Source organism: Medicago truncatula, chromosome 5 (genome assembly GCF_003473485.1).
Source record: "Medicago truncatula cultivar Jemalong A17 chromosome 5, MtrunA17r5.0-ANR, whole genome shotgun sequence".
Taxonomy (NCBI): Eukaryota; Viridiplantae; Streptophyta; class Magnoliopsida; order Fabales; family Fabaceae; genus Medicago; species Medicago truncatula.
The window spans coordinates 26,829,931-26,846,554 of record NC_053046.1 but is presented as its reverse complement, the minus strand read 5'-3'; the positions used below and the strand labels follow the sequence as shown (position 1 = coordinate 26,846,554).

Genomic DNA, 16,624 nt, shown 5'->3' with positions numbered 1-16,624 from the left:
TGTTTGTGGACTTAGACCTTTCCAGAACAGAAAGGTTATGCATTTCCAGCAGAAATTGAATACGAGGGACTGCCTGAGTTTTGCATTCATTGTAAAAGTATTGGCCATAATGTAAAATCTTGTTGGTGGTTACTCCGAACAGATCGGACAAACTAGAGAAGATTCATCCAGTTGACAAAGGGAAAAAACTGAGCATTATTAGACGCAGTCACAAGGATGGAAATCAAAGGATAATCTATCCAGTATTGGCTCATCCAAAGCTTTTGATGCTACGACACTAGATAGTCCTCATCCTCATCAGAAGGAAGTGCACGCATATCATGGGACTGATTTTGCAGACGGAGAAATAGATAAGGCAAGCACTAATGTACCATTTACTCATTTTGAGTAACCAAGATAACATATTGATGCGATGAGACACCAACCACAGGTCGCGTGGGTACATCTGCTGGTGCATAACAAATACAATGTGACTGAGTTGTTGTTCCAGCGACTATCGCAGAAGTTCCCAAGGAGTCTCCAAAAATTATTGACTTGAAGAATACTGTAGACGCAGTCGAGGTAGTTCAGGAAACACATGCACATAAGGAAGACACTTCTTTTCACGTTGCTTTAGCAAATGTTGCAGATGAGATTGTGCGGTCCTGTTTTGATATGGTTGCTCTAATTGAAAGGCCTATTTTGGAATGTGTCACACCTTTGAAGAAAGAGATGATTGTCGAGAGGAGTAACACTTTCTCTTCTCTCGCGAGTTCGACTTCGGTGACGCAAACTGAAAAGGTAAACACTGGTGATGTTTGTCCTACACTTCGTAAAGATCTCGATTTACTGAGGCAAGTGTTGGAATAAAAAGATGAAAATAATGCTCCTTTTAGGCCAATTTTGACAAAGAAGCAACATAAAGCCCTTAATAGGTCGGCATACAATACCCTCTTCAAGGGTGATCCTCATACCATTTCTCAATGAAGTTATTTTTTTGGATTGGGCATGGTCACGATTTTTTAGAGACCGGGTTGGACTCCGATCCTTAGGTCTTTAGATTTTTTTTTCTTTCTGATTTTTTGTTTCTATTTTGCGGGTTCTGGTTTGGTCCCCCCTGCTTATAGTTTTCCTTTTTTTCATAATTTTTTTGAGCATTGTGGCAGAGGTGGAGGCGGTCTTGGGGTGCCAATTTAGTAGGGATGTCTTGACGTCTCTTGCTGTCTTCCATTGCTTTTGATTCATAAAAAAGAATATTTATATAGTTTATATGTAATAGATATATTAATTACTACTACGTAATGAATTTTGAATATGTGTGTATATTCAAAGCTTAACAAAATATGACTAATATTTTTTTAATGAAAATTAATTTGTAATATATTTAATTTTTTTCTCCTTAGAGAAAAATAATGTATACGTAAGGTATTATATCTATAGTTACAAGCATTTTATATATTTTGTTAACATAACAATTTAATTACATTCAATACAATAATAATACAATGTGATATACGTAAAATTAATTCTGGAAGAACTTTTAGTTTATCTTCTGGAATAGGCATCGTTATAGGCTTCATGATCATGTTTTCATCAGAACCTATCTGAACCGGAAAATGAGAAGATGAAGAAGCCATGATGATTATGGAGATTTGGTTTTTAGGGTTTGTTTTTTTAAAGCGGTTGTTTTTCGGAGAAGGCTAGAGAACTAAAGTGTGGTATGTGAGTGAAGTGTGTGAAAGAGTGAATATAAAGTGTTTGTTCAAAACATTTCACATATAATTTTGAGTTAAGGCAAAAGTTAATGCTTTAGGGGACACAAGACACAATATTCAAAGTAAACCATCATTGTCAAAAATGGTTAATACCCAATAGTTAAGACCCACATCTAATGAACTTCCAAACTTCATTCCAAATAAGTGGGACAAGTGTTAATTGTAACACCCCGTTTTCCCAATATGAAAATTTCTTAAACATTTATCAGAGTAAACAACATAAACAAACGGGATATCACATTTAACATAATCCAATAATAGTTAAATAACAATTTAACCAAATAACTTAAACGTTGCAGCGGAAAATTGTTTCATAAAGCATAAATCGTTTTTGGCACGTAGGCCCCGTTAAAATGTTTCAACAGTTAATCAACATCAAAAATAACATAATTGTCGTAAATGTTCACGTAAGAGAATGAAGCATGCATATCAAACACCCCATCCCGTTACGTATCAGAGCGACCTAGACGACACAGTGAGGCAAGGCCACTCACAAACAGCAACTGCACACTAAGCACGATCACCTGCAAGTTACTCATACGAAGAGCAACATTTTCAAGCAGAAGGGGTGAGATTTCATAATACAATAATATCAATCATTATAATTCAAAAAATCATAACTAACATCATAATTAGTCTTAATCAACTTTGCATCTTTGATAAACAAGTATCACATAATCATAACTTCAATCTTCCTCAATAACATAAACACCTTTAAACCTTGACAATGCGACAATGCAACTTAGACACTTATATGCATGTGGTACCAATCGTCATCATAAGTATTAATATACTTTAATCGTGCGGAGGACAAAGCTCCTAAAACGTGTGGAGGACAAAGCTCCTATCATAGTGAGGACAAAGCTCAATGAATGCTAATGCATGGACTCTAACAACAAAACACCTTAATCAACTTATCACTTATACTCCCAATAATTTGGAGTTCATCATCAACTTATTCATATTCATGCAACTTAGTTTAATAACAATTGCAGCATAATCAAATCACATCAGGTTAAATAACAAATCATTCTCAATAGTTTATTGATCATTCAACAATAATTCAAGCAAGTATATTTCAATCCATAATTCACTTCATAATCATTTAACAATTCATAAAACTTCTCAGTTCTCAGTCAATATCATTATTAGGTCTCATTAGCACCTAAAGTTCCTTTCCTAACTAATCCAAACAACTCAAGTCTCACAATCCTAAAAAACACTCAGTTCTGGAAGTGCTCGCGAGGCGAGAGCATCAGCTCGCCATGGCGAGTACAAGCCAGAATTCCAACTAAGGTTGTTTCAGGTTCAATCTCGTTCTAAATCAATCTCTAAACAATAGTAGGCACCTAAAGGTACTCAAAGGCATCTAAGGTTCAACTCAAAAGTCAAAAACTCAGAAAACAACTTGCTCTCTGGTCAAGCTCGCTATGGCGAGTAAGGTTGCTCGCCGTGGCGAGCTACACCAAGTAACTCGCGAGGCGAAGGGTTAAGGCTCGCGTGGCGAGCGATGAACATCATCACTCGCGAGGCGAGGATCATAGCTCGCTATGGCGAGCGATGAATTTTGGCTCGGACAGAATGCAGTTTCTACACGAAAATAATCATCTAACATAGTTCTAAGCCTAGTTTCAAATCCAGAATTCATCCTAAACATATTCTAAGGTTATGGGACGGTTTCTACATCAATCTAACACAATCTTACCGTTTGATCATCAATTTGTAGGGTTTTGACATAATTCCAAAACTCTTCTAAATCAATCATAACTTTGTCAATTAATCATCAGGACTACAACAATTAACATTACTGAATTATTAGTCTCACCCTTACCTTATTGTGTAGAAATCGCAGCCCTCCAAGGTCTCTCTTGCTCTTCTCTTGGTTTTTCTCCCTTTTCTCCAAAAACGTACGTACAACAATGTTTTTTCTAAAACTAGGTCTATCTCTTATATACATCTTCCTAATATCTTATCTTATCTCACTTTCTCCCCCAATACTATCTAAAATCTCAAAACAGCCCTCAACTAAATATTTTTATTTTCTTATCAAATCTTATTTTATTTAACAATAAAATAAGTCTCATAATCTCATCAAATCATCAAAACACATCAAATCATCCAAATCAACCTAAATCATCTTAATTCAACAAAACTCACACATATATTATAAAAATATAATATAATCGCTTAAACTCGATTAAATAAATAATTAAACGAAAGTGGGCGTTACATTAATAAAGCAGTTATAAAACCTTTCCACTTATATAAAACATCTGAGTCGGTTAATCTGAGTCTGATGCTTCAGAGGTTTTGATGTCTCAGATGGTGACCTTTATTAGAGTCACTCATTCAGATGATCTGATTAAAATAACTTCTGAATGCCATCAGACTCTGAGATTTATCAGGTCTTGGAGCTGCTAGATAAAATAAGATGCTTATCATACCTTTGCATAACTTCTGATCCATTTTGCTTCTTAGGTTAGTTTCAGAGCATCCATTTTGTTCCAATAATGTTCTTTTGATGTGGCTTGTCAACAAGATCTCAGACATTGTTTCTTTAAAATTGGATCATCTCTTTTATCATATCTAAGCTCATTCATCATCTGTTTATTTATATTCTTGTAGGAACATGCATGTTGAAGGGTATGATGAAATGTTTGCAAATACATAATTTTTTTTTTTACTGCTGTTGCATAATTGGAATCTTAATTCTATGTCAATTTAGGTATGTACTTTCTTGTAATTGTTGACATCTTTCATGGGTTTCAATTTTACATGTATCTGTAATTATCTGTAATAATTGTATTCAGCCCATTTATCGCTTTGTTAAGTATAGCGCAGTCAATATAAACGGAATAGTATACGCACTCTATTCAACATTTAAAATAATACTCATAAATTTTTCTACAAATGTCATTGTTTCCTTCCCATATCTTTGACAAGCAGTGTTTATTCAAAGTTCTAATAATTTCTGCTATTAAGGTGCAATGGCAATGATCCTAGCTCGTCATCATTCAAAGCTGAGGGTCTACATTGGATTTTTGAAGTTTTGAACTCTTGTTTACCATATGTAATTCTAGATAACTAGTTCTGAGTTCTTGTTTCTCATATGTAGTTCCTCGTTGTGACCGACTAGTTACCTTCTAAATAACTAACTAGCGATCATTTTCCACCAAATCACTAAAAGTAGGATTGTTAGAGAAACAATGAATATAATTGTTGTTTCAAGTACCTGTATAGGTTTACAGGTTCAAAATTTGAAAATATCTTTTTCGCTTGCAGGGTTAAGATTGACTAGTTCTACCTTCTGACTTCACATCACACTTTCTTCTAATGTTGCTCTCCATATTTCTTCAAGTTTATTCTTTCGATGCATTTTGAGAAGCTAGATACAATCAGAAATTTCAGTACCATATGCATACACTAAGCATTACATTCATTCACTAAAATCACAACAATGATTTAAATTTCAAGTTTAAATCGAGTTTCTAAACTCATTTGTATTTGAGTGGAAGGCACAAGCTGGGAACATATGAAACAGGATGAACTGTTTGGATTGCTTTCATTTGATGTTTCTGAGATATTAGATACAAATCTATAGTTATTTTGATTGTTCAAAAAGTGGCCATATAAAATTTCTTTTTTATTGACTGATATGAGTAATATAACAGAAAGAAGATTCAAGAAAAAAAAACAAAGAATATACTTCCAATGATTACAAGCCCAAAGGCATTTATGCAAGCTGAAAGTAAAGACTTGAGGGATAAAAACCAACCCAAAAGCAAACTGAAATAACCAACAAAGGGAGTCCAACAGAATTATTGACCTAATAAGTAATCTCGCATGGATGTACACGCACGCACACGATACTTTTCATTTGTATCTACACAACAAAATTGCATCAGTATACTCACTCTAAAATTTGAAAAGAAAAATAATGCTTGCAAGTAAAAACAATGAAGTCAGACAAAACTTTTACAGAAGTTAAACTAATTTTCACCGAGTTCCTAATTGTGACTGCAGACCAATATTGCACAGATATGCCAATGAAGATACCTCACTTGGTGCTTGGCTCATTGGACCTATTATGGTTATGAAGCAACGAGTCAGCACCGTTAGGACTGCCAAGGTTTGGCTATGTGTCAGGCAAAGTACCACTCGTCCCTGGCATTGAATATGGAATTTGTTGGGGGGATGAACTCTCAGCAAGTCTAGGATTGTTGACGGTGGAGGAGGAAGTCGAAGGTGCATGTATGTTGTAAACTTCAACCTGCCAAGGATTGACTAGGTTTGGAATCTGCGGGATATCAAGTCCATCCCAGTTAACCTATGATAAAAAGATAAAAAACAGGAAGAATCAATATCAATAATTTGAAATATTTGATAAAATATAAATAGTATATATGTGTATTTAGACATCAAAAGTTTCTTATCAATTAATAACCTGAGCCAAAATCAAGATCTACTTAGCATTAGGAGTATTTACAATGAGAAAGGCTTAGAAGGTTCTTAAACTTCATAACTATTTTTTAGTGAATATCACTGGTGGACCAAGTCAAGTAGGCAGCTGCATATAAAAACAATCCATTCTAAATGTTGCAGATGGAGATTCTGTTACAATTTTCTGTCTCATCAAGTATCATCTAATTATAGTTTCATGTATTAACTTCAACACTCATATTTATCAATCAAATAATCTTTTTATGGATTCAACTATAAACACTTGAAATATAATAAGACCAAATGAAGAAAGCATATGTACCTCAAGTATGCGCCAATTAGGGACGTTAGAAGAATGGTTAAAGACAAAAGAGATTGTTCCCTTAAGCTGAGAAATTGTCATCTTTGAATTTGAAGATTCATATTTCTTCAAAGGAAGCTTCACTCTCATTCCAGATTTCCAACCAATTTTCATGGCATCGTCAACAGTCTTAGCATCCACCACAAAATCACGCCAACCACTAGCTGTCGGATAATACACAACATCAAATGCTGTGTTCTTCTCCGCCAATTCCGCTGCATCCAAAACCTTAATCTCATCAGTTAAATTCTCGCTTCCTTCAGCCGCTTCATCTGTAGTGAACTTGGTGTTCCTGCGAATTCCGACAGATATCTTTCCGGCAGAGTTTTTGATGAAAACAACAGAATCGTTGGCGACGAGTTTCTTCTCTCGTACAAAGTTTAACCAGCCAGTATGTAATCTACTGGAATTTGAATAGGTATATGTGTACCTCCATTCTTGGTTTTTAAGGTCGGTGACAGTGATGCTCTGAGACTTGTCCAAATCAAGCTTTGGAAAGATCAAGTTAGAGCATTCGATAGGTACGCATAATACTCGTGTACAATCAGATTGTGTGAGAGTCTTGACATAGGAAACAAGATTGTCTCCATCATCGTCTTCTTGGCCGGGAACTACAGGAGGAGGGGGTTCTTGGTCAGTTACGGGAGTCAGGAGCAGTTTGGCAAAGACCTCGTCGGTGTGAGGATCAACAAAGAGATCAACGGAAGAGACGATGCATGGAATGGATGAACGGTAACGATCAAGAATGGTTCTTGTGGCAGCAGTAGGGGAAGAACATGCATGTTCCAGATGACCTCGTGGGAAGTAGTAAACTTTAGAGTGAATCTTCGGAATCTTGACGTCGGGGCCAACGCATATCTGCCATATTTTGGGGTCCACACGAGGTGGCAGAGGAAGAGACATGGTGGAGCTATTGCACTGAGAGAGAGAGAGCGAGCGAGAGAGAGAGAGAGAGAGAGAGAGTATTGTTGGGTGTATGAAAGTGTTAGTTATAAAAGTGAAAACTGTGTGTGAAGTAGTTAGTTACAAAATTCTTGAGTTTATTTATAGTGTTTCAGTTATAGATGATTGCATGGATTAGCATGGGCCTGGTTTGGATGAGTTTTTCAGTTATAGTCTATCTTATCCATCTTTTTAAATTAACATGAGTTTATGAGAAGTATTAAAATCTATTTATATCTAAGTTGATTTTAATTGACTCATTTGAACTTATTTACTCATGTAAGCACTTGTGAGATTGTTTATGTGAACTATTCAAATTTTTCGTTAATTTTTTGCAACTGAACTTTTTATAATGATTTAAATAAGTCTTTAAAAAATTATTCTAAAATTTTAAAGTTTAAGAATAATTAAACAATTTGTAATTTAACAGGGACTAAACCTCATGTTCAAAAATTTATAGGGACAAAAAAATGATCTAAATCAAGAATAAGAATATATAAATGTGCATAATTTAGAGCAATTTATTTCTTTAACAAGTTCTAAAATCAAATAGGATAGTATTTGTCCTTTTCTTTATCCATCTACCAACACAATTAAAACATTAACAAATTTAAAGTCTTTAACCCCTTCATTGATCAACATTGCTCCCACACATCTTTATTGTTGTAGATATTTCTCATGTGTCCAAGGTCTATCTAAGCTAAGAAAAATAATTTTGACACCTATCAGAGTTGTCGGATACATGTTGAATGAGTGTCATACAAGGGTCGGACACCGATCCAAGAAGTATCGAAACGAAGTAAAAAAGACAAATCTTTGGGACTCCGGTATGAGGTTGTCTGTCGCGTATCATACAAGTATCATATCAGTGTCGAACACCGATACATGTCAGACTCCGAAACATGCCGAATCATAGTGGTATCCGTAATTTATAGGTTGAAAATTTATATGTAATTTGCTATGCATATAAAGTGTTTTGTTTAGGAAATAACTACCAACCCTTTTTCCTCATACTACCACTTCCATGTATATATAATTTATTACCAATCAGTTTCTCAGTATCGCTTTAAATTAAGACGGCATAGTAATGTTTATGAAGCAAATATAACCTGGAATATTGGTTATAAATTGACTTCTGCGTAAGCTGCACAGATCTACTAATTATTCCCAAAAGCATTTCTATAAATATTAAGGGACTTTTAAGAAGTATTTGAAAATAAGAGATTATCTTTCCACTTCTGCAAATCAATGAAGTATAAAACCAGAGGGGAAGTTATCCAAGTAAAAATATAATGGTCAATTTATGACTTACAATCTGTAATCCCAAAGGTGTTTTTTATGAAGCTTGTTTATGCTTGGTTTTCATATTTGTCGAGTCATTGGCACGAGTATACCGGCGTGATCCATCTGGTCTACCTGCAAGCTCAACGCTTCACATATATTTCTTTATTGAACATCTTCCATATTAATTCTGATTCCTATACATCACTTAGCCAATTATATATTCCATTCTAAATTAATTGTGCAAAATAGGATGTCAACTTTATTATCAACAGCATTGCGTCTTATGAGATGTATAACACTATTTATGTCGAAGAAAAGAAGAAACTACATGATATTGGTCGCATTCTCTATCAATGCCTTCCTGCAATGCCTTGTTTCAAAACCTTTTACTAAGCATGATGGATAGTTTGAGATTTTCTGTTAGTGACATTGATAGCATGCAAAATAGTGGTATTCCTCTTAAATAGCTGTATCATAAACTTGTGACGTGCACATTTATTTGATAAAAAAGAAAATTAGTCCCTTCTGCCTCTCCACCCTTTTTCCTAACCTCATTCACCCTACACAGTATCGCATCAGAAGCATAATATATTCCAAGTTGAAAAATTTACTAACCGATTATTTCAAGAAAAATTTGCAACCTTGCATTGCAAATATGAGATTAGAAAAAGAGACAATTAATTTTTGAACGTGGGGAAACAATAGCCTTGCCCATGACTGCGTTGTCGGGGTAATGTTTTTGTTCTTGTTCTTCTTGTTGCAGATTCTTCCATGCATCATTTCAGCCGTTAATCTCTTTGTTGATGCTCTCACTGACGAGGTTTTCGCCAAACTGCTCCTCACTCCGCTAACTGCCCAAGAACCTCCTCCTCCTCCTCCTGTTGTTCCCGGCCAAGAAGACGACGATGGAAACAATCTTGTTTCCTATTTCAAAACTCTCACAACAACTGAAACTAAATCTGTATTCAATATATCTCATGAATGCGCTGACTTGATCTTTCCAAAGCTTGACCTGGAGAAGTCTCAAATCATCATTGTCACCGACCTTAAAAGCCAAGAATGGGGTTGCACCTACGTGAAAAACAGTAGACTACGTACTGGCTGGTCTCACTTTCGGAAAGAGAAGAAACTCGTAGCCAAAGATTCTGTTGTTTTCATGAAAAACTCTGCCGGAAAGATATTAGTTTGAATTCGCAGGAACACTAACTTCCTTGCAGCTGAAGCGGGTGAAAGAGGCAGGAATTTAACTGAGAGTGCGGTTTTGAATGCAGTGGAATTTGCGGACAAGAACATGGAGTTTGAAGTTGTGTATTATCCAACAGCTAGGAATTGGTGTGATTTCGTGATGGATGCTAATTGCTAAGGTTGTAGATGATGCCATGAAGATTGGTTGGGAATCTGGAATGAGAGTCAAACTTACTTTGAAGAAAGATGAATCTTCAAATTCAAAGACATATTATCATCCTAAGGGGACAATCTCTACTGTCTTTAATTATTCTTGTAATGTCCCTAATTGGCGCATTCTTGAGGTGCATATGCTTTCTTATTTTAATTGCATAATGAATCCATAATTTCATAATTTGTTTGATAAATATGAATGTTGAAGTGGATACATGATTAATTTAGATGTTGAAACAATAACTAGATAGATATATAAAATTTGGAGACACAGTAGATTCTTCTGTTTGGAATGTAAGCTAGCTTTGTGCCGTATAGAATAAGTTCTAAATGTAATTCTAAAATTTTGCGATAAAAAATCATTAGAGTCTCCATCTCCAACATTATTATTTCCCTTGTTCTTGCACTTGATAGACATCTCATAACACTTAATGTATACTTTAGGTAATCAGATTACATTTTAAATGAATGTTATTAAAGGGGGTATTTTGTGGTAGTGAATCTATTGTTTGTTAATTTGCTTCAATAATGAAAAGTCGATTTCAACTGATGTTAAATGTATACTTTAGGTAATCAGATTACATTTTAGATACGATTGTTTGTTATTATAGACTTAATCGATTGTTTGTATAACTTAACTTGCTTCAATAGTGATATTCTTTAAGAAATAGTAATGAAGTTTAAGAACCTTCTAAGCATTTCTCATTGTAAACACTCCTATTGCTAAGTAGGATCTTGATTTTGACTCATGTTATCAATTGATAAGAAACTTTTGATGTGTAAATACAAATATTCACTAAGCTATCAAATATTTCAAATGATTGCTATTGATTCTTACCATTTTTTATCTCTTTATCATAGGTTAACTAGGATGGATCTAAAATCTTGCAAAATACAAACATATTCAATCCTTGGCTGGTTGAAGCTTGCAACATGACTGCACTAGATCATGCTCAGTATTCTTCCCCCCAACAAATTCCATATTCTTCTCCGCCAATTACCGTGCCTCAATTACCGCCTCCACCACCAGCTTCCCCTTTCATTGCCATGCCAGAGTTACCTAATTCAACAATGGGATCCTTGAACCAAACATGGTTGGATTCTGACACTTTTTCAGCTGGCATGCAGGGAGCCAGGCATGACCATTTATCTGTATCAGATGACTTGTTGCCTCAATTAACAGGGCAGCAAGTGAGGTATCTGTGCAATATTGGTCTGCAGTCACAATTAGAAACTCAGTGAAAATTAGTTTAACTTCTGTAAAAGTTGTGTCTGACTTCATTGTTTTCACTTACAAGCATTATTTTTCTTTTCAAAATTTAGAGTGAGTATACTGATGCAATTCTGTTGTGTAGATAGAAATGCAAATTTCGGGTGTGTGCGTGTACATCCATACGAGATTACTTCAGATGCACATGGAGGGTTAGAAGGGTTGTCTTTCTCACCATGAAAGATCCAATGAATATAACCTTTTAGAAAGCCATGATTGATAACATGTTCATAGACATCCATCCGAGAACGCTTGTAGCAATTGACACATTTTTTGCAGGGACAAATTTTTTTTCCATTTTTGGATGAGTTAGCAAAAGCAAAACTCATAAAACTTTAAACCCCTCTAATGTACTCCTCCTTAGTTATAGATTTATTTGATATCCAACTCTTATCCATTGGATAAAACAGGAGAGAGTCGAGCCGTGAGCTCTGCACCTTATTTATGAGCCAATAAAGCTTATAAAACCCAAAAATCTCTCGAGGTTTCGTAGCTAGCTAGTAATAAATTCAACAGTAATACTTCATGCAAAATCAGTTGCACTACATAATCATACCAAGTATTTTAATCTATTTATCCAAAAGAGTCATAGTCCACTTACGGTTGAGTGCTAAATCTAACGAAGCTGGTTTGCCGTGATCCTCATAGACTATGACAGACACAGAACAACATTAGCAACCTGCAATAGAAACGTAAAAAGTTATATGACAACATTAGCAACCTACTTTAGCTTTTGATATTGATGGAGCTGGAGGACAGCAATCTATTGCAGACTATATCACTTACAAACGATCAAATGATACATAGACAATTGTTTGATGAACAACCATTGGATATTTGAAGACACAATACTGATTCCTCTATACATGTTTGAATTGAATTAAAGTCTACGGTCATATACAATCCAAACTAAAGAAGGAACCAGATGAGTGGAACCATGTAGTATACCTATAGGTATGTGAAGACACAATACTGATTCCTTTATACATGTTTGAATTAATGTTAACACAATTCTGCGAAAATCCAGTTCAAAAACACATTCACATTCTAATGTTAAAACAGTTATGCAGAAAAAGCATATCTCAGTTATCCTGATGTTATCACAATTCTCAATTATCCTAGTGTTAACACAATTCTACCAAAATCCAGTTCAAAAACACATACAAATAATCTGATTTCAAAATTTTTCCCAAAATCCAGTTCAAAAACACACGCACATAAACTGATTCCAAAATTCTACCAAAATCCAGTTCAAAAATACATACACATGAACTGATTTCAAAATTTTCCCAAAATCTAGTTAAAAAACACATCTACGTATACTAATTTCAAGAATAACAACACTATACCTAATTACCACATTCATATCAAAAATTAAAACAAAGAGAACAAAAATTACTCACAACGATTGAAAATGATCCAGAGCGAGTTCGAAGATCGGCGGTCGATGAAGGCGACGATTGAGATCGATACAGTTTGTGAGATTTGATGATTGATGTAGTTTGTGAGCTTGAGAACGATTAAGAGCAAAATCGATTTGAAGATCTCTAAATCGATTTGAACAAAATATATGAAGAACAAAATCGATTTGAAAATCGATACAGTAGGGAATCGATTCAGAGCTTGTTTGAGAAGATTGTTGAGGTGAGATTGATGAGGTTTGTGAGGTTTGAGATCAATGGAGTTTGTGAGATTTGAGATAGATGAAGTGTGAATTTTGAGTTTGATCGAGAAAAAACGATTTTGAGTTTGTGAGATTTGAGATTGATGAGCGTGTGAATGGTACGTGTTTGTGAAAAAAAATTCCACCAAATAGAAATATAACAATAATAATTATATAATAATATAATAGAAATAATAAAATAAATAAAATGGTTTTAGCTAGTGACGGTTTTTCATATGTCTGTTGGTAAAAACTACCCCGCTTTAGAAAATGGCCGTAGGGACAGGGCACTTTTCTTGTAGTGATTATTCCTTGCTTCTATTTTAAAAGGCATCCATGTTTAACAAAATGATCCACACACCTGACCGCTCTGACACTATCATCAGAATTAGCAAACGGAGATGAGATAAAGAGATGGTTGCAACTTTCATCATAATTTAAGCAGAAAACACAAGGAATGCCAATGTTATAATCGATAATTCCTCTCACCTTTAGGGCATCCAAAGTTGCAATTTTCTGTTGAAACACAGATAGAGAAAAGTCTAGGAAATTTATCTTTAATACTAAAATCACCTACCCATCTTTGAAGCTAGAAGTGAGAGTCATTCCCATCTCCTATCCGATGACGAATCGAATTAACAAACCAATCCTCTCAATCTGGTATGCAGCAGTCTAAAAGCTTCAAATATCTACACCAAAGTAAGACGTTTGAACTATATATTACTGCACTGACTTGTAGTGACCCAATTACCAAAGGAATTCCCATAAGGGATGCCAAACCGCTTCCTCCTCACAAAGGTACCTCCATCTCCATATCGGTGAGCAAAGCCACGTTGAATAACTCCTAATTTTGTACTCCAAGTCCACCCATATGCTTAGTCTGCACAAATTCTTCCAGCTAGTCCAAGCAATCTTTTTATGGTGCAATCTTTTTGTTATTCACAATGTATTACCAATCTATTCATAGTTTTTTTTGTGACGAAGATGATGACAAACATGTAAGTTTTGGAAAGAAGAAAGAATTGTGAGGAGTTATTGAGAATGCACATATTATCATCAGTTGTCTAATTAAGCTTGTGAAAGTTATAAAGGAATTTCATTGCCTATTAAAACATTTTTACAATGTTAATAATCTACTTATTTTTGGATGTAAGTTAGACAGTACAAAAACTTGTTTGAATTTAAAGATAAGCTGCTTCAAAAGAGTTTAGGTTTCTCAAACTTATTCAGTGATGGTTTTGTGCTCAAGAATTCCTGCCAAAACCATTAACTCCTTCATAACTTTGCTGGAATCCTGCTAGTTGTTTAAAGCGATCAAACTTAATAACGATGTTAATAGTGGATTTCTTTTTCTCCCCTTGTGTGTCTTACTTGGGAGACAACTATTCAATGTCACAGGAAAAAATATTGAAATATATAAATTCCCTTAAAGTATAATAAATGAAACAAAAATAAAAAGAAAATTTTACTAAGTCGTAGGAAAATAATTTATTTTTAAATATGCTATCTAGCTAGGTAAATATTTCTCTTGGAAAAATTCTTCGTATTAATCTCCTGTGAAAACTACTGCACCTCAGCGTTCACTAGATAGTATCATCCAGCCAGATTTTTCTGCAAAACCCATCAACTGAAAAAATAACACCATTAAGAGTATGAAATTGTATTCGTTTCCCACAAATTCATATTAGAAACCATACATGAACACCAACAAGCAAGTCATTTAAACATTACTAGACACATCCAAAAATCAAGAAAATAGATAGTATTCACATAAGTAGGCCATTTTCATTTTATCAGACAATAATACAAAAGCTGATACCAATCAATATGAAAATAAGAACAAAATAATTCCAAAACTCATCAACTTAACATTCTATCAAGCATGTGTGAGGAAAAATTCAAATGAGTTAGACAATATAATCAACATTCTATCAAACATGTAAACATTCTATCAAACATGTAAATGGGGGCCAACGGAAATGAAAAATAAAAGAAGGCAAAAATCAAACCAGAAAAATTGTGTTTTACAAATTGTAAGGACATTTACCTTAATGAGGTAAGATGTCAACCTTTGCTGATGGTGCATTTTGAAGCAAAAATTCCACTAATCCCTTAGGTATGGATGAACCTCCCATTTCTACTTTAAGTGACTTCAAGTTATACAAGGTAGGGAACTCAACCTTCAATAAATTTGGAACTAGGGAGAGAACCTAATCAATGTGACAGAAGACTCTAAATCAGCATATATGGAAGAAAAAATTATGTTGTAATAAAAAGTTAAAATTACTAAATTTTCTCAAAACAAATATTCGCTAAATTACCTTAAGTGTTCTTGAAGTGACTGACAATGATTTCATATTTCCAAGCTCAACCAGCCAGTTGAGTAGAAACAAAGGAGACTCTATGTAAGTTACCCACATTTCTACATTAAGATTTACATGTTCGATAGAAGAGAGATTTATATTGCTCTCACAAAGTTTCTGTAAAGGATCATACCCGCGATAAACAAAGGTACAGAGATTTGGAGTGGATAACTGAAATTTCATCTCAGACATGGAAAAGCCAGATTGTATTCTTAAATTGGCTAGTGTGGCATTCACTATGCAGAGGTTTAAATAATCACGAACTATACAACCGGTAATGACCAAAGTATTTAATTTGTTTAACGTTGAAAAGGGATTGACACGACCATCATCGCCGACACAAAATATAAAACGATGTAAAGACAAGTTGGTTATTTGTGGTAAATTTAGAGAAGTAGGAAATAAATTTTGATGAGAATAATAGTCAATTTTGAGTTTAAGAGTGGTTAATGTGTGACATGAAAAGAAGGAAGGGGAAAATTGTGGATTAACACATTTGACATCAACTTGTAATTGTTGGACATTATGTGAGAAAGCATATTTCAAAATTCTTTTGAGTAAGCGAGGGTCCATTGTACCTGAACGGTGAAAATCGAGGGCTAGCAGTGAGGTAGTGTCATTGCGAAGAGACAAAACATGAGAAACAAATTTGGTAAAACCCTTGAGATTTTTTGGAAAGTGTATAGAACTTAATTTAAGGGATGAAAGATGTTTCCAGAGATTGTTCCATCTTGGGGACAATATGCATGTTTGGACTGCATGTTTGGTGTCTAGAAAAGAGAGTATGTGAAGTAGAAGACAATCAGACAAGTCGCTAAGTCTGTCTTGGTTAGGGTTAGGGTTAGGGTTATGGTTATGCCTTTGTCTCTTCATCATGATTATCTCACATAGAACAGAAAAGCAATTATGCGGCGGCACTGAAGCAAAGTGTTGTATCGTTGATACAAAGAAGTGATTGAAGAAACGAGATTGTTGATTTCACGATGGATTTGGAATCAACAAACGACATATATCTATATATTACTTTATCCCCAAACAAAATTACCTATATTTTTGCCATTATTTTTTATGTTTCCAAATTGTTTTTTTTTTTTTTTTTTTAATAGAAGTTTTTAGTAAACAAACAAAAAGCCTCTGAAATTGTAATTT

General features: G+C 34.5%; 1 protein-coding gene and 1 long non-coding RNA gene across 2 annotated transcripts; both read right to left on the bottom strand.

Moving 5' to 3' along the window:
• Window positions 1–5,889: 5,889 nt before the first annotated feature.
• Window positions 5,890–7,458, bottom strand: LOC11435441 (auxin response factor 17). The gene is made up of 2 exons (XM_024784878.1): window positions 6,517–7,458; window positions 5,890–6,081 (listed from the first exon to the last, which is right to left on the bottom strand). The coding sequence occupies exons 1-2, from the start codon at window positions 7,456–7,458 to the stop codon at window positions 5,890–5,892; spliced, it is 1,134 nt and encodes a 377-aa protein (XP_024640646.1).
• Window positions 7,459–10,914: 3,456 nt separating this feature from the next.
• On the bottom strand, window positions 10,915–13,229 carry LOC112421887 (uncharacterized). The gene is made up of 3 exons (XR_003012259.2): window positions 12,853–13,229; window positions 12,051–12,128; window positions 10,915–11,394 (listed from the first exon to the last, which is right to left on the bottom strand). It is a non-coding gene; the product is annotated as an uncharacterized lncRNA (long non-coding RNA).
• Window positions 13,230–16,624: the final 3,395 nt, after the last annotated feature.